Source organism: Hemicordylus capensis, chromosome 6 (genome assembly GCF_027244095.1).
Source record: "Hemicordylus capensis ecotype Gifberg chromosome 6, rHemCap1.1.pri, whole genome shotgun sequence".
NCBI classification, from domain to species: Eukaryota; Metazoa; Chordata; class Lepidosauria; order Squamata; family Cordylidae; genus Hemicordylus; species Hemicordylus capensis.
In genome coordinates this window covers 967505-993187 of record NC_069662.1, presented here as the reverse complement: position 1 = coordinate 993187, position 25683 = coordinate 967505, and the positions used below count along the sequence as shown (strand labels likewise).

The window sequence follows — 25683 nt, the reverse complement described above, 5'->3', positions numbered from 1 at the left end:
CTGTGCAAGGCGGCTTCCATGCAGCTGCCATTCCTAACGGGGATGGGAACTCAGGGGTGCAAAAAACTCACTTTGCACATGCTCAGAGGCCCTTTCCTGACCTCCCTTTCCAGCAGAGATTCCAGGGCTGAGCCCCATCCTGGCAACCAGCCAGAGCCCCTCCCACCTGCCCTGCACACCTCTTCCTTCCCTCCCCCTCCCCTCCTGCTCGCCCAGGACGACTTGCACTCATTCTCGGCTTTCTTTGTGTCCCCTTTAATGTAAATGTATACAAACAAACAAAAACCCATGCAAAGAAATGGTGGGGAGGGGAGGGGGGGTGAAATACACCATGGCGCAGGGCTGGCTCTGAACTTAAAATCCATAGGGCTCCCCACCCCCCTGCAAGGCAGATGCCACCCCATTAAATAGATTCTGAAGTATAACTTTTCTCTCTCTCCATATGTTACAAATATATACAGGAGGGGAGGCGAGGGGGACAGGCGGACCCAGAGGGCGGCTCAGCTGAGGGCGGGGGGCGGGGGAAGCCCCTTGGAATCCATTCCCTCGGATCCCCCCTGCAGGCCCCCCAATTATGTACACTGGTGAGGAGGACAAGGGAACAAGCGGGGCTGGGTGGGTCAAAAGTGCATTCAAGGGCAGTGGGGGAGGCTTCCAGGGGCCACTCCGGAGGGGGCGTGAGGGGGTCATCAGGGCCCCATGCAAGAGGCGGGGCCTCAGGGGTGAAGAAGCCACTGCACTCTGCCCCGCGTCCCCTGTGACCCCCATACACAGGCCAGATGGCCTTCAGGTGCCCCTTGGACTTGGGAGGGAAGGGGAGGGGGGAAGGCCGGTGGGTTTGGCACAGAGATAAGGCGAAGCGTGGGCGGGTGGGGGGGGTGGCAGCTCCCTGCTGTGGCCTTCGGGCTTAGGGAGGGCGCCGCAGCGGGGGCAGGAGGGCGGGGAGACAGACACCTTCCCCGGCCAGTCTCTATTGCACTGTCCTTCATGGTGGAGGGGAGCGCACGGCCCCGCCCCACCCCAGTTCCTTCCCGGGGCTGGGCTTAAGACTCTCTGGAGGCGGCCCGGCAAGGTCCAGCTCCGGCTAGGTGGCCAGGCCCCGCTTCTGGGTGGCCTCCAGCTCCTGCCGCTGCTTCAGCTCCTTCATCCTGCAGGGGAGAGAAGAAGGCGGCAGAGAGGCCAAGGGGGGTCAGCGCGGGGGGGGGCCCCAGAGCAGGCCAAAGGCACATTCTCCCCCCACCCCCGGCCTCCCTCCCAGCAGTTCAAGGAGGGCTCCCCAGCTGTGACTGGCTTTCGCCAACTCCGACCATCCCTCTCCAATAAAGCCGGAGGGACTCCTGGGGCTCAGCCAGCCCAGCCCAGCCCAGCCCAGCGCACTCTGGACCCCCCAGGGCTGTTCGCCCCTCCGCCTGGCTGGGCACTCCCCCCACGCCGCCCCCCCCCACCTGTGCCGGCAGCGTCGCAGGAACCGCATGATCTTCCGGGCTGCCTGGTCTTGCTTCTTGGTCAGGAACGTCCCTCTAAAAATGGGGAGAGAAAACAGGGGCGGCTGGGAGGCTTCGGGGCCAACAGGAGCCAGAGCGGCCAAGCCCGGAGGACAGCACTGGAGCCTCTCGCCTGGCCTGGCCTAGGGGCTAGCCAGTGCCTGCCCCACCAGCCTGGTGAGAGCACGTGCGGAGCGGGGGGGCAAACCTGGCCCTCCCGCTGCAGCTGAAGTGCCACTCCCATCCTCCTCGGCCACAGCGGGAGGGCCAAGTTTGCCCACCCCTGCGTGAGTGGGTTGGGACTCAGACTGGGCAGACCCCAGTTCAAATCCCAGTTCGGCCATGAAACTCACTGGGTGACTCTGGGCCAGTCAGTTCTCTCTCACCTGAGTCTACCTCACGGGGTTGTTGTGAGGGGGGAAACCTAACCATGCACACCACTCTGGGCTCATAAGAACAGTCCTGCTGGATCAGGCCCAAGAAGCCCAGCACCCTGTTTCACACAGTGGCCCCCCAGATGCCTCTGGGGAGCCCACAGGCAAGGGGTCTGTGCCTGCCCTCTTTCCTCCAGTGGCTCCCCTGCAACTGGTACTGAGAGGCATCCTGCCTCTGAGGCTGGAGGTGGCCCACAGCCACCAGACTAGTAGCCATGGATAGACGTGTCCACCATGAATCTCTCCAAGCCCCACTTTAAAGCCATCCAAGCCGGTGGCCATCGCCACATCCCATGGCAAGGAATTCCATGGATTAATTATGCACTGGGTGAAAAAGTCCTTCCTCTCGTCAGTCCTAAATTCCCCAACCTGCAGTTTCATGGGATGTGGTGATGGCCTTGTTCTAGTGCTGGGAGGGAGGGAGGAACGTTTCTCTCTGGCCACGCGCTCTGCTCCACGCCCAATTTTATAGACCTCCATCATGTCTCCCCTTAGTCGCCTCTTTCTCAAGGCAGAGTCCCAGAAGCAATAGCCTTGCCTCATCAGGAAGGTGCTCCAGGCCCCCGATCATGGAGGCTCCATGGAGGAAGAGCGGGATAGAAATGAAAAATAAATAAAAATTGGAAAACGTAAATGGGAGCCATTGGACCAGCCTCCCAGGGTTCTTCCATGGGGAGAGGCAAAGGAGCGAGAGGTAATGGCACTGCATCTGCAAAGGGCCACTTCGAAGAGACATTTGTTCTTGATACAATAAGTATTGATATGCTTTTCAACCAAAGTCCCCAAAGCAGCTTACATAGGTATACATAAATAAAGTGGCTCCCTCTCCCTAAAGAGCTCACAGTCTAAAAAACAAACATTAGATTCAATGTTTAGATTAAACCCCAACTTCAAGTATACGCTGATGGGATCCGAGCTGTCGGTGATGGACCAGGAGATCTTGGGGTCGTGGTGGGCAACTCCTTGAAAGGGTCGACTCAGTGCGTGGCGGAAAAGGGCCAGTTCCATGCTGGGGATCATTAGGAAGGGGGTTGAAAATAAAACGGCCAGTATTATGATGCCCTTGTACAAAACTATGGTGCGGCCACACTTGGGAGTACTGCGTACAATTCTGGTCACCACATCTACAAAAGGACACTGTAGAACTGGAAAAGGTGCAGAAAAGGGCAACCCAGATGATCAGGGGCCTGGAGCACCTTCCTGATGAGGCTAGGCTACAACACCTGGGCCTCTTTAGTTTAGAAAAAAGACGTCTGCGGGGAGACATGATCGAGGTCTATCAAATCATGCATGGGGTGGAGAAAGTGGAGAGAGAGAAATTCTTCTCCCTCACATAACACTAAAAAGGGGGTCATCCCATGAAACTGATTGCCAGGAAATCTAGGACCAGCAAACAGAAGTACTTTTTTCACACAACGCATAATCCACTTGTGGAATTCTCTGCCACGAGATGTGGTGACAGCCAACAACCTGGATGGCTTTAAGAGGGGTTTGGATGACTTCATGGAGGAGAGGTCTATCAATGGCTACTAGTCGGAGGGCTATAGGGCACTTCCAGCCTCAAAGGCAGGATGCCTCTGAGTGTCAGTTGCAGAGGAGTCACAACAGGAGGGAGGGCAGGCCCCCAACTCCTGTCTGTGGCTTCTAGCGGCATCTGGTGGGCCACTGTGCAAAACAGGATGCTGGACTAGATGGGCCTCCTTGGGGGGCCTGATCCGGCAGGGCTGTTCTTATGTTCTTAGATAAGACACCATCAACAGCCACTGGAGGGATGCTGTGCAGGGGACGGATTGGGCCAGTTGCTCTCCCCCTGCTCAGTAAAGAGAATCGCCACTTTGAAAAGGTGCCTCTTTTGTCCAGTGAGCGGGAAAATCTTAATCAGGTGCTGTTAACGGCTTGGGGGTGTGGGGGAGGGCAGGGCATGCTGCAGTGGTGAGGCCATGAGATAAAGGAACCCACACAAAACTAGAGGGGCTGGTCCTAGATGGGGAGGGGGCCTGAAGAGAGATCTCGGATGACTGCAGGAAAATGCTGCCAGCCCGAATGGCCAGTTTGCAAGAGAAGCGGCCTTGCCTGCGACCTGCCAGTCAGGCCGATCCCGAGAGGGCAGTGGGGAAAGGCCGGCTGCCGGGAGGGGGCACCAAAGGGCTACTGGGGAGGCCAGCTGAGGAGGGGCCAGCAGCAGATGCCCAGCAGCACCAGAGGAGGAGGAGGTAGCAGCGGCGGCGGCAGCGGCCCCGTCCTAAGCTGTCCCCACAAGCGGAGGTTTAGACTGGAAGCCCTTTGGGGCAGGGACCTGTCATCCTGTTCAGGAGTGCCTCAACCTAACAAGCCGGGGGCAGGTGCCGAAGGAGGCCCAGCTGCCTCTGCTTCCCGGAGCCCCTTTGGCTGCCCTCTACCCCGCCCTGCCATGCCTGCAGGCTGGCCGTCCGTCAGATACAGCTGTGGGGTTTACCTGATGGATGGCCAGCCTGCAGGAAGCACAGCTCTCATTGACTCCGGGAGGAGGAGAGGGTAGTCGAGGCAGCTGGGCCACCTTGGCTCCCCCCCCCGCCCAGCTCGTTAAACCAGCTGCTCCTGCGTCTGTGCAGGGAAAGGAAGGCACACAAAACATGGGGGGAAGGCGGCTCCCCCCCGCCCTTCAGGGCACTGTGTGGATGGCAGCACCGCGGCCCCCCCAGCCAGGGAACCCCCCCCCCCGGCTTCCCACCAGGGGCTCCCTGGCCCTGCCCCCACCCCCCGCCTCCTGCAGAGGACCCAGGCGTCCGGGCACCCACTTGATCTTCTGCTGCATGGCGGCCGAGGCCCGGTGCCCCTGCTTGAGCTTCTCGTACTCCTTGTAGCTGCGGTAGTACTGCTGGATCAGGACCGCCGCCCGCCGGCTCTGCTGGAACTTCTTCTGCTCGTAATAGCTGCGGAACTTGCTCTGGATCAAGATGGCCGCCTGCGTCATCTTCTTGTAGAGGGCGTACTGTGCCGAGGGAGGGGGAGGCCGTGAGGGGGGGAGGCCATGGGGGGCACGGCGCCAGGCTCTCCTGCGCTCTGCTCCCCCCCGCGCCCCCCCCGGGGCTTCTGCCACCATCCCCCAGGGGTCCTGGAAGAGGGGGCTCCATTGACTTCTCCCCCCCCACAAGAAGCCCTCCCAACCTGTGGCCCCCAGGTGTCTTGGGACCACAACTCCCATCATCCTCAGCTGCAGTGAAATGGTGGTGGTGGAGGGGGGGTTGCAAGGCTGGGAGCCGCGGCCTGAAGCTCAATCCTGGAAGCGCCCATGAATCTGCTCCTCTGCGGCCCACCCACGTCCTGTGCATGTGCGGTGCAGGCCCCCCTCTTCCCTCCCCCCTGCCAGCCAAGCCGGATCGGGGCAGCGGGCCCCCCCCCCTCCGGGCCCCTCCCTCCCTCCCTCCTGCGGTACCTTCAGGGCAATCCACGTCAGCTTGCAAGGCAGAGAGAGAGAGAGAGGAGAGCGGGGTTAGTCGCGGGGGGGGGGCAGGCAGGGCTGTGCGGTGCCAGGTATGCCTCCGGGGAGAGGGCTGTGTGTGTGTGTGGGGGGGGCAGCACACACTGCCAGGGCAAAACGGTGCTGCCCCACCATGTTGGCGAACCCCTGGCTGGGCTGTACCTGCTTATACTTGCGGTAGCACCTCTGGATGACAGCTGCGGCCATCTCTTGCTGCTCCTTCAGCCGGCGCCCCTGCAAAAGGCAAAGGGCAGACAGACGGTTAGGAACCTGTGGAGCGGCCTCCTACCGAGTCAGGCCCTGGATCCCTCTCGCTCAGGATTGTCTGCCCAGACTGGCAGCGGCTTCTCCCAGGTGGCAGGCAGGAGTCTCTCTCCGCCCTGTCCTGGAGATGCTGCCGCCAGGGAGGGAACTTGGGACCTGGATGCTCTTCCCAGAGCGGCCCCATCATCCCCTCAGGGGAATAACCTTGCAGTGCTCACACATGGAACCTCCCCTTCAAATGCAAACCAGGGTGGACCCTGCTTAGCAGAGGGGACAAGTCATGCTTCCTCCCACAGGTGAAGGTGGAGGCAGCAGCGGCCCTCGATGCGGCTGCCCAGCGATTTCCACGCCTGCCAGGGAAGAATTCCTGCCCCTCGGCAGCTTGGCCAAAGCGCGGGCTTGCCCACGAGCCTCCTCGGAGCCCAGCTCAAGGCGCTGCTTTCCCCCTCGAGGGCAGGGCCGATGCTGCCGGACGACAGCTCCCACCACGCCCAGCAGACTGGGAGAGGCTGGTCTAGACGTGAAGGAGAGCTGGGCTGGTGGGCATCCCGGAGAGCCCCTCGGGTGGGAGCCTGCTTCCAGCCGGGCGGCTGCAGGCCACTTCCCGGCTCAGAGGCCAGCGAGGGGGCCCGCCTGCCCCTCGGGAGGAGGCTGGGCGGGGTGGGCCTCCGGGGGTGCTCCGAGCGTCCTTCTCCCAGGGCACAGGGTGTTCCCGGGGCCCGGCGCTCGGCCCGGCATCCCTGGCGCTGCAGGGGGACCGCTGGCCGCCCCGGGCACGGGCCTGTCCACGGCTGCCGGGTCCGCTGCCCAGCCCAGAGGGCTGCCTCGGGCGGCCAGGAATACCTTGTACTTGCGGAAGGCCGTCTGGATGGTCTTGGCGGCCTCGTAGAGCTCCCGCTGCTCGTGGTCCGAGAGCGTCAGCAGGGCGAAGTCGCTCTCCATCTTCCCCTTGGCGGAGGCGTTGAGGAACTCCGCCCAGCTGGCGGCCGTGGGGGGCGGGGGCAGCCTCTCCAAGGACAGCTCGCCCAGGGGGGAGGGCAGGGGGCTGAGGCGGGCCTGGGGGGCGCCCGCAGGGGAGGGCGACGCCAGGGACCTGGAAGAGAGGGAGGGGGGTCAGCGGCGCTCCCGCTGGGGCCTGCCCCCCACCCCGGAGGTGGAGGACCCCCCAGCCCCCCGGGCCCTGGCGGGAGGGCTCTACCGGCGCTGGGAGGAGGAGGAGGAGGAGGAGGAGGAGGAGTTGGGGAGCGGGTCCACGTGCTCCAGGTAGCTGGACAGCCAGGACATCGTCTCGCTCAGGCCCCGGCTCCCCGGACGCTCCCGCAGTGGGGTCCCCGCCGGGCTGAAGTCCTCCTGCTTGATGTGCTCCGGCGTGGCCTCAATGATCTGCTTGGCCAGCGTGATCATGTCCACCTGCAGGGGGCGACAGGGGGCTGGGCAGCGGGCCGGGGTCTCCCTCGGGAGCCTGGGCCCCCAGGAAGGGGGCGGGGTGGGGCGGGGCACCAGGACGCCCGGCTGGCCCCCCAAGAGAGGCTTCTCCCTGCCCCACCGCCCTCCCACCCTGGCACTCCGAGCGGGGCTCCCGGCGGCCCCCCCCCAGGCCTGCTTCGCTTCCGCAAGGCCCCGCCTGGGGTGCTGCCAGGGGGCAAGCGGGGACAGAGGTCCCCCACCCTGCCCCAGAGCCCCCTTTCCCAGGAGGTCTGGCACTAGCCTGGCCTCCCCTCCGGACACCCCGCCGAAGGGCTTCTGTCAGGCGCGGGGGCCACGCAGGGCCACGCAGGGCCACGACCCCTTCCCAGCAGGGCCGGGGCCGGGAGAAGGCGGTGGCCAAGGGAGGGCGGGATCCTCGGGGAGCAGCACGGCGTTCGGGGGGGGGGGGGGCTGCGGGGGGGGGGGAGGCCGGGGAGGCAGCAGCCGTCCAGGACTCGGACGCGCCACAGCGCAGGGGCTGAGCATCAGCTGGGCAGGCGGGCCCTGGCAGCATCTCCAGGGAGGGCCGAGAGAGACTCCCCCTGGAAGCCTGGGAGAAGCTGCTGCCAGTCCGGGAAGACAATACTGAGCGAGATGGAGCAATGGCTTTGCTCGCTGGTCGGACATCTGCTCGGCAGGCAGAAGAGGCCGGGCTCCCTCCCTGGCCGTGTCTCCAGGGAGGGCCGTTAGAGCCCCCAGCCTGCAACCTCGGAGAGCTGCTGCCAGTCAGTGTAGACAATCCAGAGTGAGATGGACCCGGGGTCTGACTCCGTATGAAACAACTTCCGATGTTCCTGACATGCCAACCGCTTGAGGCAGGGGGACACCACCGTGCAAGCTTGGGCCCGCCGATGTTGTTGGACTACAACTCCCATCATCCCCAGTTGCGAGGGTTGGAGGCTGGGGATGATGGGAGCTGTGCTCCAGCATCAGAGGGCGACGCCAGCTGGTGAGCCCCTGGCACTGTGGGGGGCACCTGCCTCTCCCCCCCCACCCCCAGCCCCTCCTGCCCCTCACCTGCAGGACATCCGTGGCCGGCAGGAACTCCTCGTTCTCCCCGTTCTCCCCGTAGCCCAACAGCTCCGGCTCCAAGTCCGGCTCGGGGCCTTCTGTGTGGCCCGCGGCCCCCACTTGGTCACAGTCCATGAAGAAGGGGGCGGGAGGCAGGCCGTGGGGGCTGGGGGCCTCTCGCCCATACCAGCCCGGCAGGCGCTCGGGCACCGGGGCCTGGCAGACGTCCATGGCCCCCTCGGCGTCCGGGCTGTAGGCGGGCGACTCCCGCAGGGCCGACCCACTGGAGTAGGCGGAGGTGGCAGAGACGGAGCCCTCGGAGAGCTCCGAGGGGGAGGAGATGTCGCTGGCGGTGCTCAGCCCTGTGTGGAAAGGGTAAGGAAGGGTAAGGAAGGGGCACCAGAGCCCAGCGAGCGGGGAAGGCCCAGGAGAGCCAGGCCCACGGCAGCCCCACCGAGGGGAACGCTGCGCCCCCAACCTCCCCGGGTGGGCTGCGGCCTTTCGCCAACAGAGATCTCATCCTTCCAAAGGGCGGGGACGGCAGAGGCCAACGGGCAGAGTTGGGCATGTGGATGGTTTTTAGTGCCAGTCCCAAGAATGCCTCTCCCGGAGGGCGCAGGGGAATGCCTCTCCCGGAGGGCGCAGGGGAATGCCTCTCCCGGAGGGCCTGCTTGACTCTCCCACAGGTGTTTGCTGCCTTTGCGAAGGGCAGGCACGGGGTGTGTGTCTGTGTCTGTTGGGATTATGCCCACAGACCCCTTTGAAATGGCAACTGACGCGACCCTCAACCCCAGCCACCCCTACTGACCACTGGGGACAGGGCTGCCCCCTTCTCCACCCCCCCCCCCGCCCCGCCCTCTGTGTCTGCTCCAGCTCTTGCGTTGGGGAGACGGCTGCTCCGAGGCCCCTGCCTCCTCCCTTCCACCCTGGAGGGAGCCAGCCCAGGCGCCCGGCCTTCCCACCCAGGCCGGTCGCTTCTTCCAAGGAGCCTCCTCCGCCTTGAAGCAACCCCCACCCCCAGATCTCCCCGCTGGGCTCCTCTGCCTAACAAGGGCCGACCCAAACTCTCCCCCACAGCAACGGCACCTTCGAAAGGCCTGTTGGAGACCTAGACACAGGAACAGGGGCTCAGCCCTCCCACGCCGGGGTGCTCCCACCTGGGTCCTCCCCAGGGGCGGGACCACAACTCCCAGCATGCTCAGCCCGCCGGGGGACCCGAGGAGCCCTCGAGCTCAGCTCCCAGCATGCTCCGTGCCCAAGGGGGGCCCTTCCCTCCCTCCCTCCCACCCACCGCCCCGGCCGGCCTCTACCTGTGTCTGGGCTGGCCGAGAGCGGGGAGGGGATGCTCAGGGCTTCCGTGGGCCGCCACAGGCCGCCACAGGCCTTGCTGGCACTGCCGGGCCCCTCCGCGGCGGGCTCTGCCTCCGGCTGCTCCGAGGGCGCCTCTTCCTGGCGCTGAAGCTCCTCCAGGCAGGTGGCCAGCTTGACGTGGCCGCGGGAACGGGCCACGGTGAGCGGGAGGCGGCCCAGAGAGTCCGGGATGGCAAGGGCGTGGCTGTTCCACCGGTAGAGGAGCTGAGCCGCTTCCAGGTGGCCAAGGGCACAGGCCCACATCTGGCAAGAGAGCGGGCATGGGGGGGGCAGGGACACAGCGGTCAAGGGACTCATCCAGCACACATCACCCGCACCGGTCAGGACACGGGGAACTGGGGCACGGCACCGGGGATAACCTCACAGGGCGAGCAGGGGTCTTCGTCTCTTGCAGCACACAGAAGGCCGCTTCCTGGCTCTAAAAAGGGAGTTTCTATCCCTCATGGAGGACAGCCTGAAAATGTCTCGGGCAAAGGCCGGGCAAAGACACCCCCCCCCCGTTCTCACAGCCCCCGATCTCCACCCCCCCTCCCATTCTTCCACAAGACCTGGCTGCTCTTGCACCCTCCCCACAGCGATGGGGGAGAAGCCCCACACTCTGGCAGCAGCTCAAGGGTCCCGACTCACCAGCGGGGTGCAGGAGAAGTGATCCACGTTGAGCGGGTCCACTTCTTGCTCCAGGTCGAGGCTGTGAGCATTGAGGCGCCTGCAGGGAGGAAGCAGACGGGCATGGGCCCCCCGGCCCTGGAGGGCAGAGTCCAGCGCAGGGGTCTCCGCGGTCCTCCAAGTGGGGCCACGCTGGCAAGAGGCCTTAAGCGAGAGCCACTGACCGCTGCCCAGCCCCGGGAGGGCCCTTGAAGAGAGGCGGGGCCCTCCCCTCCCCTGCCCCCGGGCTCCGAGAGGCAAGCAGTGGGGCGGACGACACGCCCCAGGGCTCCGCGCAGGCCTTCCAAGGCGGCACCGGGGCTCAAGAGGGCTCCGTTTCCCTTCCAGGAGCCGGACACAGTGAGGCCTGCATGGGGGGTACGGCCACCTCCCCACGGTGCAGGGGGACTGCCCAGCTTTGGCCAAAGCCCCACACAGGCCCTACAAACCATGGGTCGGAGGGGAACCGCCTCTGGCCCCCAGGCCTTATAGGGAAGGACACTGCCTGGTCTACTCCTAAGGGGCTAGAGGTGGGGCTGCCCTAGGAGGCTAGCCTGCGATTTGCCCAGATGGGGCCAGTTCCTTCAGTCTTTGTGCAGCACTTTGCAGCCAGTGAGGCACCTCAGAAGGACACTCATGTTAGAAGCTGGAGATTCGGGACGGACCAGAGAGAGAGCCTGACAGCATGTACGGAACTCACTGCCACAAGGTGGGAGTGAGGTGGGGATGGCCCACCCAGTTTCGGTGGCTATAACAGGGGATTCGGCAGAGCAGGCAGGCAGGCTCTCACCTCTGATTGTTCGATGGAACCTCCACATCCAAAGGCAGTCTACCTCTGATGAGCAGCTGCTGGGCAGCAAGAGAGGGAGCAGGTGACTGCTTTCCGACCGACCTGCCTGGCGGGCGGTGTTCCCTGTCACAGGGGTTCCCAGAAATTGCTGACTAAAACTCCCACAATCCCCAGACAAAGACCACTGCAGCAGGGGATGATGGGAGCCGTAGTCAACAGCCTCTGGGACCCCCTGTGACAGGGAACAGTGCTCAGGAGGCGCCTAGCCGGGGCCTCGGAGCCTGCGAGGGCCCCTTCCTCGCCCTCTTGCGGGCTCCGTGACATTCAGGGGTCCGGCTCGCTCCTGAGCTCCACCTGGTTGCAGCTGCCGACTGCCGAGAAGGTCAAAGAGGAGGGAGGGCAGCTGGGCGGGCCCCTCTCAGGGACTCCTTCCACACAGGCCGGGCAGCCCGCCAATCAAACGATGGTGGGACAGAGGCCAGGCGAGGCTGGGGTGGCCGAGCGGAGCCTCTCCAGCGGTCGCTGGACTACAACTCCCATCATCCCCAGGGGCAGTGTCCCTGTCAAGGGCTAGGATCCTGAGCGGCTGAGAATCCTGTCTTTGTGTCCTGGGTTCGAAGGCGAACCTGAGGATTTGCGGGGACACAGAAAACAGCCTGGCAGTGAGTCAGCCCCTTGGTCCATCTCGCTCAGGGCCGTCTGCTCTGACCGGCAGCAGCCAGAGCAAGCTCCATTTCCCAGCCTTGTTTACTTGGGGTGCTTGAATTGGCGTTGGCCGGGACGGAACCCGGGCTCTGGCGGCTCTTCCTCAAATGGAAACCTGAAGTTGGGGGAAACAATGCTGGGAGGCAAGGAAGGCCCTTCAGCATGGCGGGCCAGGGTGACTCACCGCCACTTGATGAGGGTCTCAATGAGACGGGTGTAGCCTTGCGCAGCAGCTAGATGGAGCAGGGTCATTCCCCGGAAGCTGACATGGTGGACGAGGGTCTCTGAACGAAGCCAGCAAGAACGGGACATCATCTTCTCGCACAGAGCAACGATGCGGTCTTCGAAGGAGTCCGAGGCAGCCTGGGGTGCAGAGGGGCAGAGCGCAGGGAGATTGGCCCTCCGGCTAGAGGGGCCGCCCCAGGCCACCGGGGCCCACCCCCCAGGGCGGCGATCGCCCCCTGCCCAAGCGCCAGCCCCCAACTTTGAGAAGCAGGCAGCTTTGCCCTTGGGGAAGCACAGGGCTGCCCTTCAAAGAGGGACAATGAAACGCCAGAGAAAGCCAGCCGGCCAGCTAGGCATGGAGTTACACGCCCGTCCCCCCCCCCTCCGCCCCACGGTCTGCTCAGCACCCCCCCCGGCACCAACAGACAGGGGCGGGGCAGACCCCCCCCCGAGAAGGGCGTGAAGGGAAGAGAGGCTCATGGGGCCCATGGCAGCCCCCCAAGGAGAAGGAAGCGAAGAACAGGGGGGGGGCGTGTGCCTGCCCAGGGTGCGAGAGCCGCCCCCCCCCCCCGATTAGCACCACGCAGGAGGCCGGCGTGCAAAGCCCGGCCAAGGAGGAACCCGAGAGGCCGGAAGGGCAGCGCAAGCCGCCAGCAGACGCGGCGGGAAACCCGAGCCCCAGCCCTCGAAGAATCGCCCCTTCGCGCCGGGTCACAATAACCCCCCGGCCAGCCAGTGCCCACCCTGCTCTCCCCAACGGGCTGGCCCACGTGGGGCAAAGTGGGCAGAGGGGGCTGCCCCATAGAGCCCCCCCAGCGGCAAGGCAGGGCTGGGGCAGAGACAGAGGCCTCCAGAGGCCTCCAGAGGCCCAGCGGCTGCCAGGTCAGGCGCAGGGGCTCTTCGGGGCTCAGGAATGTGCACACACACCCCCACCTGCTACTCCCCGAACGGCCAGCTGGGGGGCAGGGTCCTGGCGCACTTGTAGCGGGTGCCCCACCGCCCTGCCCCCTTGCCCGTGGGGCACCCTGGAGCTCCTCTGTGGCCCTGGCAACCTCCAAGCAGCGCTGCTGCCAGCCTGGGCAGAACAAGAAGGCTCCCCCTTGCTCTCCGCCCCACGGCAACTCCTCCTTTGAAAGAGAAGCAGGACAGGGGGAGATGCAACAGGAGCAGCGTTCGGGGGGGGGGGCTTTCAGCGGTGCCCCCCCATTAGCCAACACCCTCCCAAGGCAACCTCAATGGCTGCTGCCGAAAAAGCCGGTGAGAATGCTCAAGGCAGAGGTTCTCCAACCTGGGCCCCCCGATGGTGGATTACAACTCCCAGCATCCTGGGGATGATGGGAATTGTAGTCCAGCAACATCTGGGAACCCAGGTTTGATCATCCCTGCCGCAAGGAACTCCAAGGAGGACTTCTTAGGAGATAATTAAATTATTCAGCGGCTGCTGCTGCTGCTAAACAGCAGTTTTAGAGGCGGTTGCATATGATCCTCCACCATGTAGTTCACGCAGTGGCTGGGGATCATGGGAGTTGTAGTTGGAGAAACCTGGAGGGCCAAGGTTGCCCACCCGGTTTAGCTACTGCTTCATTACGTTTTTAGTGTATTGCTTTTGTCTTGGACTGTGAAGAGAGATATATATCTATGTTCCACTGAGAAGCAGCCCAGGAACACTTTTATATAAAGCCTGTGGCTGTTTCTAGGAACGCCTCCCTGGCTGCACATACAGAGCGCTGAACATACGGAGCTGCCTCCTACTGAGTCAGACCCTTGGCCCACCTAGGCCCATCTTGCCTACTCTGACTGGCAGCAGCTCCCTGGAGTTTCGGCCTTTCCCACCCCCACCCCCGCAGATGCTGCCAGGGTGACTGACTGGGGCCTCCTGATCTAAAGTGGGAGCTCTACCACCAAGCGGCAGCTCCGTCCATTCTGTGGCGTGCAGGTGCAGACAAACAGCCCTGCAAAGGGTTGGGTAGGTGGGGGGGGTGGGGGTTGCTGCTGGCCACTGGAACGGCTGCTGCCCCCCACCCCTCTCGGCCTGCTGCCTCCAGCTGGACTCAGTGGAAAGAATTCCCCGGCCATTCTGGGCTGTCAAGGGGGAGAAGATGCCCGCCTCCCTCCCTCCCTCCCCCCATTCCACGCCCTGGGGCACCAGGGGCCTCACCCTCCCCCCCGCCAGCCCCCACCCCCCCCTGCCAGAAACCAAGAATAGCCAGGCCAGCCACACAGGTGCCAGGCCCCGTGAAACCCGAGAATGACGCCAGCCAGGGAGCAGAACAGACGGCCTGCCAGGGCTGGCAACAAAGGGCAGTGGGAGGGGGGCAGTGGGAGGGGGGCAGCAGACACAGGCTGCCCCCCCCCGGTCTCAACTGCACACCGCCCCAGGCCTCCACGATCCTGAAGGGGGCTCTGGGTCTGGTCTCTTTCCCCCCAAGCTCTCCCCCAAAGCTCTCCCTGCAGCGCCCTCCTCCGCTAGGGATGTGCCCGGAACCGCGTGGGGGGCAGGCTGGAAGGCGGCAGGGGGTGTCTAGCTTTAAGAGTGGGGGAGGGTGCACTGACCCCTCCTGCCGCTCCCCTCCCCCGGCATCTGTTTTCCCCAAAGCCCCTCGGGGTGGTAGTGTAGCTCCCTGCCCCCCCCCTTGCCCCCCTTGCCCAGATATGACTGGGAGTCTCTGGTGTGCATGTGTGCAGCTGCGCAGGTGCGTTGGAGACTTTCGGCCATATCCATATAGACAGCGGGATGGCAGGGAGGTACGCTGCCTCCCCAAAGGGCTTTGAAGAAAACGGACGCCGGCTGGGGGGGTGGGAAGCGGCGGGAGGGGTAAGTGCGCCCTCCCCCACTCTTAGACAGCCCTGCCGTCGAAAAAATGGCGGGATGTCGGCACATCCGGACCCTCCGCTTGGGCCTCTGCGGGTGGAGGCAGGCTGGCAGAGGAAGCACAACGCCCGGCAGGCTCCGCAGGACCGGCTCTCGGAGGGAATTCCTTCTAGCTTTGGGCCATTTGCTTCATCGGCTGCTCTGGTTTCAGGAAACAAACGGCCAGCTTGTTTCCGGGGCCAATCCAAGGGGCTGGTTTGGGCCTTTAAAGCCCTTCACGGTTTGGGCCCGGGATGCCTGAGGGACCGCCTGTGAGCAAGGGCTGCTGCCCGCTCGATGAGGTCATCTGAGGGGGGCACGACAAGGAGGGCGGCTTGGTTGTGGTGCACGCAGGACAGGCAGGGCCTTCTCTGTGGCTGCCCCCAGACTCTGGAAGGCTCTCCCGGTGGCTATTCCCTCCTCGGTCTCCATCACCGTTTTTAGAAAGCGTGTAAAATCTCGGCTTTTTACCCAGACTTTTGTAGGATTGTCTCTACTGCTGCTGCTGCTTTGTATTTTGTATGGTTGAATTGTGCTTGTAATTTAAATCTTTTTCGTCTTTTATAGTCTTGTTTTATTTTTCTGTGTGAACCGCCTTGAGACTGTTTTAATGAAAAGGCGGTATACAAATGTTATAAATAGATAGATAGATAGAGAAATATTCATTCTGCTGCTCCACAAGCCTTATGGGCTTTTTGTTCTCAGATGGTCGCCATTAGCCAGCCTGAGGCACAAACGCCTGGAGAGAAGCACTGCAAGTGCCAAAACAAAGAGGGGCTCCTGAGCCCGGACCTCCTTCCGGGAGAGAGAAACCCCCCCCAGAGCTCCACCAAGCTCCTGCGGCGAACTCGGGGTCTTCCCAGCACGGCCCTCTGCCCACACCAAGGCCCTCCACTCCTGCCCCAACCCAAGTGCCCCCCCGCCCCCCCTGCTGAAGGCCCGCTTAGGGGAAACACGGTCTGCTTCTTTTCTATTGGGCCGCCTTTCCGGGGCAGGGGGCATTTGTGGGGGCAGCTTGGCAAGGCTTCCGAATGCTCTTGCTGGAGTCGGACCACTCCTTGCAGTTCAGCATGTTGAACCTCAACCAAGCCCGTTGAGGAGGCAGGGCTGCTGCTGCTGCTCCCGGCCTCCCTGGGTGCCCTTCACAAGGGTGGGGCAGTGCTGGGCACTCCTGGGGCCCCCTCCCCTCTGGGCCTGCAGCGGCGGCGGCTTCCTCGGGGCTCCCCTGGAAGGGAGGCGAGCTGGTCTGGTGGCAGCCAGCCTGACTGCGCCCCTGAGCTAAGCAGGGGCTGCCCAGGTTGCATGTGAATGGGAGGCTAGAAGGGTGAGCAGCACTGCAAGGGATTCCCCTCCGCAGGGGATGGAGCTGCCGCTCTGGGAAGAGCATCCAGGCTCCCAGTCCCCTCCCTGGCAGCATCTCCAAGAGAGACTCCTGCCTGCCGCCTTGGAGAAGCCGCTGCCAGTCTGTGAAGACAACATTGAGCTAGAGGGACCAAGGGTCTGACTCCGTATATGGTGGCTTCCTATGTAAGCCGACATCCTGCAGGCCATCCGAGCAAGCCAGCATCTGAGAGTCTTGCTTCTGCTCACGGGAAACGAGTCCCCAAGAACAGGAAATAACTGCCCGGCCGTGAAATGGGGCCCCCGGCTCAATGGCAGAGCATCGGCTTTGTATGCAGTCGGAAGGTCCCAGGTTCAATCCCTGGCAGCATCTCCAGGAAGGGCTGGCAAAGACCCCTCTGAAAACCCCGGAGAAGCCGCTGCCAGTCTGTGCAGACAATACTGAACTAGATGGAGCAAGGGTCAGACTCAGTATACGGCAGCTTCTTCTGTCCCTAAATGGAGCTCACGAGAAGGGGGGCTGCACGGATGTTCATTCCAGAGCCTGAGCAGGGCTCCTGGGTGTCCTGGCCCGACTCCGGAAGGGAGGATCTCAACAAATTGGGAGGAGAGGAAGCCGATGCCCGTTTTGGAAATGCACAAGGTGCACGAAAGAAGAATGGAGCTGGGCATGTTTACTTAAAGACAGGGAGGGAGAGAGAGAGAAAGAGAGAGATGCACAGAAGCAGGTGCCAAGTGGGAGAACATAAGAAGAGCCCTGCTACTGGATCAGGCCCAAGGAAGCCCATCTAGTCCAGCTTCCTGTTTCGCACAGTGGCCCACCAGATGCTGCTGGAAGCCTACAGGCAGGAGTGGAAAGGGGCAGGCCCCCTCTCCTGCTGTGGCTCCCCTGCAACTGGTACTCAGGGTCAGGGACATCCTGCCTTTGAGGCTGGAGGTGGCCTGTAGCCCTCCGACTAGTAGCCGTTGAGAGACCTCCTCTCCTCCATGAGGTTATCCAAACCCCTCTTCAAGCCAGAGGAGAATCCATAAGGCGACTTGGCCAGGGAGGGAGGGAGGGAGGCCTCCTCAGAGCAGCCCCCTCCCGGGCTCACAAGGGCCCTGACGAGGAGCAGGGTGAGGGCCTGACAATAGCACAGGTGCAGATGAGCCAGGCGGCAGGAAGAGCACATGGGACACAGTGGCAGCCTCCCTCCCCCTCTGCAGCCTGGAAAGCACAACCCCACTTAAAGAGACCTTGGGGTTCTGCCCAGGATACAAGGAGGGGGCGGGGGGGCAGTTGACCCCCAGAGCACCAGGGCTGTGCCCCCACTCCACCCGACCCCCTCACAAGGGGTGTGGCTTTTGGGTTGGGTGGAGGGGCTTTGTGGCAACACCCAGAGCAAATGCCGAGAGGACCACTGAGAGCAGCACCTGGCCCGCCCAGACAGACCAGCCCGTGGAGCCCACCTCACCTGGCCGGGGGGCTTCTCCCCTCGCTGCTGGGGGGCGGTGGCGGCTGCGGTCATCTCGGCCACCCGCTTCTCCATGTGCTCCAGGCGCTCCAGGATGGACATCCTGAACTGGTCATCTGCGGGGGGGGGGGGAGAAGAAGCGATGAGACTGCAGCCTCCTTCGGGCCCCCTCAGCCAGGCCCCCGACCCCCAGTCTTTGCAAAAGGGGCAGTGCGGGGCGGGGGGGGAGCTGGCCCCGGTGAGGTGCAGGAAAGACTCCTGGCTAATCCTGACTCAAGGCTGATTAGCCAGCCTGGCCTCCTTTCTTCAGGCTGCGAAATGGCCGCGCTAATCCCAAGGAGATTGCACCGGGTGGCGGGGGGCATTTGAGAGAGAGAGAGAGAGGAGGGGGTGGCCCTGGGCAGACTCGGGGGGAGAGCAGGAACTGGGGAGCCAAAGGGGCCACTCGGAGCCTGCCCTCCTGCCGCCACCCGGCTGGTGCACTCAGCACATGGACGGGGGGTGCTCAGGAGTGCTGGCAGCCGGGTCCCAGCCTCCCCTGCCCCAAGAGGATCAGCAGGCCACCCCACAAGCCCAAGGAGGAGGTGGGTGGGCAGGCGGCCGCACCCCGTCCCTCCCTTCTCCCCTCCTCCAGCTTCCCCCCCCACCCCCGGCTGCAATGTGGACTCCCACCCCCCATCCATGGCTCATAATACTGAGCCCAGCCACCCCCCTCTCACTCAGGGATTCCTCTCCATCCCACCGGACCCACGAGCAGATGGCCGTGAGTGGGCAAGAGAGGATGGGCCAGCCCCACCCACCCCCAACAGGCGGCGGCGGCGGGGGGGGGGGAACGGGGACCCGAGCCCAGGCTGAGCCGGGCAGAAGGCAGGCGAGGAGCGCCTGGAGAGGAGGACAGGCTCTCCACCAGGACAAGGCTGGAGGCTTCTACTACTACTACTACTACTACAACAAATATTTATACACCGCTCTTCAAGCAAAGCTCCCAAAGCGGTTTACATAGGTATAAATAAATAAATAAATAAATAAATAAATAAATAAATAAATGAGGGCTCCCTGTCCCCAAAGGGCTCACAATCTAAAAAGAAACATAAAGGTAGACCCCAGCAACAGCCACTGGAGCAATGCTGAGCTGGGGTTGGACAGGGCCAGTTGCTCTCCCGCTGCTCAATAAAGAGAACCACCACTTTCAAAAAAGGTGCCTCTTTGCTCAGTTAGCAGGCTTCTCTCTCCTCCCTCAGAGTCCAAGCAAGTCCACTAATCAAGTTATGGGTCAGGCTAGATGTCCTCATGGTGTCCCTGGGTTGAAAACCTCAAACCCCCCGGACAAAATAGCCTTGCCCTGCCAGTCACCTCAGCAGGCACCCTCTTTCCCTGCTCCTGCTCCATCAGACCTCCTGCTCCACTCCACGTGCCCCTCTCACCACTCCACCGGCCGGCCGGCCAAGCCCTCTGCTGGCCACATTCCCCCCAGCCCCATCTCTTGCCCCATAGCCCCCCTCCCCCCAAGCCCCAGGTACCTTCTTTGTCCATGGCCCAGGGAAATGGGGGGCCAGCCCCCTGGCCCGTCCGGCCCACACCCTCTGCTCTGCTCCACGATTCCCAGCGGGAATCAGAGGTCTCTGCCAGAGCCGTGGAGAAATCCCAGGTTAGCTCTGCCCCCCGCCCCCCCGGCCAGGGAGGGGGGGCAGCAGCTCAGGGCACTCCCAGCTCCCCTGCCATGCAGCAGCACAGAGGGTGGGGCGGTCAGGAGCCGGCTGTGGTCCTGGTGCCTGCCCAGCGCCCAGAGAGACAAAGGACGCGGAGGGGGGGGGGGCGACAGCGAGGAGGTCAGTCCTCCAGCCGTCCTCCTCGAAATAGCCACAAGTGTGGGGAGGAGGGTGCTCTGCAATCCCTTAATGAGATCGGAAGCCCTGGCGCTGCTCTCGCCCGCGCACAACGGAGACACTGGCCGGCTCGTGCGGGGGGTGGGGGGGGCAGACCCACAGGCCCGTTCACTCTTGGCTTCCAGTCAGCGGGGGGGGGGGGGGCGGCATTCCCAGCCCCATCTCTCCTTGGCGGCTCCTTGAAGCCCACTGCACAAGATTCTGAATCCTCCCCCCGCCCCCCCGCACTCCTCCCCTGGGGCTGCCAAAAAGAAACGGGACCTGGGTCATGTGCAGCTGTGCCCAATTCACCTCTGTTCCTGCAAGGCCTTTGCCCCAGCCAGGCTCAGACAGAATTGTATCTGGTTGAGAGGGCATTTTTCCCAGGTTAGGTCTGGCTGGGGAGGGAGGGCTGTTTTGGGTGCCGTGGGCTGGACTAGATGGCCTTTGGGGACCCTTCCCAATGGAGTAGATTTCGGGCAACAGGCCTCAGGTTCATTTTCACCCCAGGAGATACCCTGCTGCTTAGAGCCAGTCTGAAACATATGCTCTGCGCTTGGTTGATCTCCAGTGCAGCCTGCCAGGTCTGCATTTCAAACGGCTTCCTCCTGGGGCATGATTATGTGCTCCAGCCAAGGAAAGAAATACTGACGCTCCATTCCCCAGGGAGGGCCTGGTGCCGAGGAACCTCCATATTCAGAAGCAGTATACCACCAGAGCCTCCCGCCTCCGCGTCCTGCTTGTGGGCTTCCTGGAGGCCTCGGGCTAGCCCCCGAGAAGCCACCGCCGCTGCTGGCCTGGGCAGGGGTGGGTGGAGGTGGCCAGCCACTGGCCCACAGCCTTGGGCACAGCAGAGGGCGGCCCTCTCCCCAGGTCACTCAGGCAAGCCCCTCCAGCAGGCATGCGCTCGCGGGCCACCCCTCCACAAAGGGGTCAGCCCCACGCACAGCTGCGGCTTGCACGCAGGGGGCAAAAAGCACCCACGGCTTGTTCACCCCCACGCGCGCCTGGCTGAGCCGGGCTTCCGAGGGCCACAAGGCGGGTGGGAGGGGCCCCCACAGGATGCCACGATCTGGGTGCAAGGGATCCGGTGCCGGGGGGGGGGGCGCGCTTCGGGTTTCACTGACCGAAATCTTGGCGGGGGGCAGGAGTGTGTGTGTGTGTGTGGGGGGGGGTGGCTTCCTGAGCAGTTCTGCTCCTCCGTCAGAGCGACTGAGTGAGCAAGGGGCATCGTGATCCCACTGGCCCAAGACCAGTCGGGCCCCGGGGTGGGGGGGGTCCTCTTGGGAGGTCTGGTTTCCCTGGGCACACCAAGCCCCCCCCCTCGCAGCAGCAGACCAGGGGTCCCATGGAGAGGAGGACGGGGGGCGAGCAGTCCCAGCGAAGGCTCTCGGGGATCCAGGCCCCCTTGGGCGAAGGGCGAGAGGGCTTCCAGCCAGGTCCAGAGGGGAGCCCGGACGCCGGGGTCTGCTTGGAGACAGCCGGCCCGCAGCCAGGCCTCCTGCTGTTATTCTTGGCCTGCTGGGCCCCGTCATGGAAAGTCCTGACTCTCCTTCCAGCCGTCCAGTTTCCATTGCACACAAGCTGGCGTGCCAGGAATATCCCCCTCCCCGAAAGGTGACACCCTGGAACGGGCCCCAGGCAAGACTCCGCTGGCCCTGCAAGCTTTTTCCAACAGAAAGGCCTTGAACAATCCGCCCCCCCCAGCGCCCCCAGTCCAGGCAGCGGACCCCCAGCTGCCGCTCAGCTGAGAATGGAACTCGGCCCCACGCCGGCAGCGACGACGCTTGGGCCCGCAGGCAGCAGCAAGGGAGCAGAAGCCGCTGCAGGGAAGGCCGAGTCCCGGGCTGCCCATGGGGAGGGGGCCGGGGGCCGGGGCACAGCAGGCCAGGACTCCTGGGTCCGTCCCCCCCGGGAGAGGAGTCAGGCCCTCCGCCAGCAGGCAGCTCGGCTTCTGCTCTTCGCCACCCCACCCGGCCCGGCCCAGTGATGGGGGGCAGATGTTCCCCCATAGCTTCCCTTCGCCATTTCTAAACACGCATTGTGGCTGATCCGGATCAGAAGCCAAACGGATGGCTGGATCTCAGCCCAGTCAGACTAGGCGGCTTCACACTTGCAGTTAACGGCTCTCAGACAACTAGGAAATCTCTCTCTCGGCCCGACAAAGGGGCTAAACTTAGCACCATGGCCATTTGCAGGGCCTTCGCCGCCGGCCTCCCCCCACACTCCCCCCCCCGCCCTTAAAATCTGCACAAGGTCTGGAAGGGGCCTGCCAGCCGTCACCTTGTCAGGTCCTCCTGCCCCTTGCATTGCAATCCAGTGAACTTCCAGGCAGTGTTTTGCATTTGTCTGCGCGGAAACCTCGCCCCAGGCACTTCCCTCAGGCTCTTGCGCACCCAACATCTCAGTCCAGGCATGTCTGGCTATTGGGGAAACGCCTGGATTCTGCTCTGTTACAGCGTCTTCCGTCCGTACGGTGCCTTTCAGTCTCGACTGCTCGATGGCAGCCAAGCATGCCACACTAGCCCCCCGACTGCAAGGGGTCCCTCCCGGGGCTGCTGCTCCTCCCTCGGGGAGCTCAGCCGCGGAGGCCATTCCCCTCTCGGAGAACCCAGGCGTCCCGCAGGGCCTCTGCCGCGAGGGGTCCGATCCGCCCCAGGGGCCCGCAGGCAGCTCACAGGCCCAGCGCTTCTCGGCTCAGAAACCCAGCCCCAGACTCAGGGGGTCTCTCTGGCCGGCCGCCTCTCTCTGGCAGCCTAACCTACCTCACAGGGCTGTTGTGAGGACAGACAGAGCCATGCACACCGCCCGGGCCTCCTTGGAGGACGAGCGGGAGGCCAGCGTGGAAAGGCACCACCGTCCCCACCGACAGCGGCACTCACCGTCCAGAGAGAGCCAGTCCAGCTGGGTGCTGGGCAGGGCCATGAAGTTCCGGGCCCGGTACTCAAAGCGCACCGACACGGAGACCAAGCGGGAGTCACAGGCAACTTGCAAAGGCACCAGGCCGGCCTCGTGGGCTGCGAGAGGGAAGCGAGAGGGAGCCGTGAGGAGCCGCCAGCCAGCCGGGAGCAGAGGCGGCCGTCCGGGGCCTCCCCCAGCCAGGCTCCCTACCTGGGCAGTAGCATCGCAGCACCCCCGACTGGATGAGGGAGGCCGGGACGGAGATCTGGTCAAAGAGGCAGCTGTAGGGCTCCGTCGCCTCCGTCCAGGGCCCCGTGATGAGCACCTTGACCCCGCCCTGTCTCCACGCAGAGGGCAAAGGAAGGCGGCGGTGAGCGGGGAGGGGCTCCCGGGACACCCCCCCCGCCAGCACAGGCCGGAGAGGGGCCCCAGCTCAGCCCCAGGGGGGTCCTGCCCCCCAGCTGCTGCCCTGCCCTGCCCGCCTCCTCCCCGCTGCATACCCACCTCTGGATAGGACCATTCGGGGGAGAAGTCTGTGATCGACACCAGGGGCTGTGGGGAGGCCTCCGGGCCCCCTCCTGCGGCGTAGCAGGGCTCAGCGAGGGCCTCTGGCAGGACCAGCACGGGGCTCTCAGAGCTGGGGCTGCCCTCCTGGGAGCCGGGGGTGCCCCCCGGCCCCCCCTCGCCCGTCATCAGCTCACTGATGAGGTCTGGGAAGTGGCTGTCGAAGGAGAGCCCGAAGGAGCCGCCCGCTGCCGCCGCCGCCGCCGTCTGGATCATGGAGTACAGCTCCTCCTGCAGCTCCGTGGCCGCGATCTCCGCCGCCTCGCCGGCCTGCCCCCCACCTTCGCCGGGCGGCCCCTCGGCCGGCGGGCTCCCCTCTCCTCCTGCCGTCTCCATGGGGGTCTCCGGGCTGCTCTTCACCTCGGTCCCCGCGGCAATGGGGGGCGAGGGGGGCAAGGGCGCCTGGCCAGCCCCGTCGTCCTGGATGAAGAAGCGGTTGCCGGGCACGTAGAGGGAGTAGGCGGGCAGGGCGGCAGGCTCCGGGGGCTCCGGCTTGGCCTGCAGCCCCGCTCCGCCCCCATAGGTCTGGCCCTGCTTGGGGCTGTTCAGGAAGCAGTCGGGGTCAAAGGCCGCAGGGCCGGCTTCGCTGGTCTCCATGGTGGACTCCAGGTTCTGCGAGAGGACCAGGCCCGCCCCCGGCAAGAGGGCCAAGCCGAGAGGGGCGGCGGGCGGCCCACCGGCCTCCCCGGACACCAGGTGTTGGCTGGGGGTCAGCGCCAGGGGCTTCTCGGGGCTGCCGAGGCCAGTCATGACCAGGATGGTGCTGCCGGGCAGGCCCACGGAGAGGGTGACGGCCGGCAGCTCCTGCTTGGGGAAGCCGTTGGGCTGGGCCAGGCCAGGCGAGGGCTGAGTCGAGTCCGGAGAGGCCTCCAGCACCCCGGGGGAAGGGGCCCTGGCCAGCTTGGGGTCCTTGTGCTCGGATCCAGACGACTTGGCCGGCTCGGACTCTGCTTTGGCCTCTGGGCCACTGGAGATGTTCTGGACCTCCGTCAGCGCAGGGTAGGGGGAAGGGCGGACCTCCACCTTGGGGGAGATGATCCGGTGCTTGGTGCTGCTGCATTTGTGCGGGACGTGGCCAGGACTCCCTGCGGTGTGGGGGGGGAGGGGGGGGAGAAGAGACACGTGAGCGGCAAGCCCCACAGGAGGGAGGCGCAGCGAGGAAAGAACACCCGGAGGGGCGCGAGATACAGGGGTCTCCGCGCACCACTAGACCTTGCCTGGCAAGCCGGATGCCAGAGGGCCCTGAGACAAGACAAGAAGCCCGCACCCAACTGAGCCTGCTGTGGGCAGACCCCCCCCCCCAGAGGACCCAGCTGCCACCCCATGCCCACCCAGAAGCTGAACCATCTGCAGGAGGCAGAAAGGATGGGGTGGGAGGTGGGGAGAGAAGCAGGGGAAGGACAGGGGCGCTCAGGTGGCAACGCAGGTGCCGGGTGCGGGTGGCGGTCAGTGCTAGGGCAGGCTTTGCTGAAGCACAGCACCACACCTCTGGTTTGGGTCGGAGCAGAAGTCCATGAAGTCCACCCCCCTGGGGTTTCCACCAGTGGCCAAGCAGAGCCCCCGAGAAGACCACAGGCAGGAGACGAAGGCCACAGTCCTCCTCCCGCTGAGCTGAGTAAACTGGTACTCGGAGGCACACTGCTTCTGGCCGGGGGGCCATAATGACTCACGTTATGCCCCCACTGACTGACTTTTCCTCCTCCTGCCTGAACCTGTCTAACTCCCCTTTGAACCCATCTAAGTGAGTTGAGTGGCTCTCGTCACACTTTGTGGCAGTGAGTTCCACGAGTGAATTGCACATCTCTGGGGGGGAGGGGGAGGAGGAGGAGGAGGAGGAGGCCTCTTTGGTTTGCCCCCAACCTCCTACCCTTCAGTTTCACTGGATGACTCTGAATTCTAGTATAAGGCAAGCACCAAAGATCTCCAAGGGGAGCAGCCCGCTCTGGCCAGGGAGACGGGGCGGAGCTCGAGAACCCGGTCTTGATGGTGCCGACCATGGTCCTCCTTCCAAAATATGGCTTGAAGTACTCCCCTTGCAAGCCTCGCCTAGCCCAAAAGGCAGGGCGGAAGCCAAGGAAATCAGGGCGGTCAGATGACGCCAGGGAGCCCAGGAAGAAAACCAAGCCGTGCTGGGCAGGGGAAACGTCCCTGTGCTCCTCAGCTGAGATTGCCAAGTCTGGGCGTGCCGGGAAGTCCTTACGGCCAGCGGGGTTTTGACCTGAAACTGTCTTCGCGGTGCTTTCCCCACGGAATGGTAATCTAGGCTTCCGCCACTGGAGGGCACCATGCCCTCCTCCTCCCGTCCCCAGCAAGGCAGGGGAGGCGAAGCCAAGCTGGCTCCAAGCAAGGGCTGCCCAGAAGAGGAGCACAGAGACCCCCAAGGATCACCCACCGCCTCCTCCTGCTCCTGCTCCTCACCGGGAGAGATCTGCAGGAGCGAAGCCCCCCTGGGAAGCCCCCCCCCCCCCGGCGCAGCTGAGATCCAGCCAGGCGGGTGCCCAAGGTTGGGGTGGGAGGGGGAGAGAGGAGCCTCCGGAGCCGCTGGCTGGGAAAGGGCTCAGCCTTGCTCCTCTCTCCCCATCCCATCCCACCCCGACCCGAGGACCTTAAGGGGAGCCATTGCTGCCTGCAGGCTGGCCATTCGTCAGGCAGAGCTGCTAGGAAACACACCGCCTCTGAACAGGGAGGACCCGCAGAGGCTGAGAGAGGCTCAGTTAATCACCCGCCATGCCCAGCTGAAGGCCACTGGGGCAGGGGGTGATGGGAGCGGGAGTCGGGGGCAGCTGGGGGCCCCGGAACTGCGCCGTTCCTTTCATGCCGGGCTGTGCCGAGAAAGGAAAGCCTGCCTGTG

The 25683-nt window shown here is 64.3% G+C and overlaps 1 protein-coding gene across 5 annotated transcripts in view; it reads right to left on the bottom strand.

Annotated features, from left to right (window-relative positions):
- Positions 1-231: 231 nt before the first annotated feature.
- CAMTA2 (calmodulin binding transcription activator 2) overlaps positions 232-25683 on the bottom strand; it is a 40669-nt gene continuing 15217 nt past the window's right edge. For 2 of the 5 annotated variants that reach the window (XM_053259454.1, XM_053259455.1), the window contains exons 9-23: positions 22773-23917; positions 22479-22605; positions 22250-22384; positions 17503-17618; positions 11816-11994; positions 10119-10197; positions 9431-9734; positions 8127-8482; positions 6841-7052; positions 6486-6735; positions 5541-5612; positions 5334-5354; positions 4696-4889; positions 1446-1520; positions 232-1148 (exon numbers count right to left, since the gene is read on the bottom strand). In XM_053259454.1, the coding sequence (XP_053115429.1) occupies positions 1085-1148; positions 1446-1520; positions 4696-4889; positions 5334-5354; positions 5541-5612; positions 6486-6735; positions 6841-7052; positions 8127-8482; positions 9431-9734; positions 10119-10197; positions 11816-11994; positions 17503-17618; positions 22250-22384; positions 22479-22605; positions 22773-23917 (3329 nt within the window). In that variant the 3' untranslated portion in view covers positions 232-1084. The remainder of the gene's footprint in view (positions 1149-1445; positions 1521-4695; positions 4890-5333; positions 5355-5540; positions 5613-6485; positions 6736-6840; positions 7053-8126; positions 8483-9430; positions 9735-10118; positions 10198-11815; positions 11995-17502; positions 17619-22249; positions 22385-22478; positions 22606-22772; positions 23918-25683) is intronic. The other 3 variants (XM_053259456.1, XM_053259457.1, XM_053259458.1) reach the window with 3 other exon arrangements.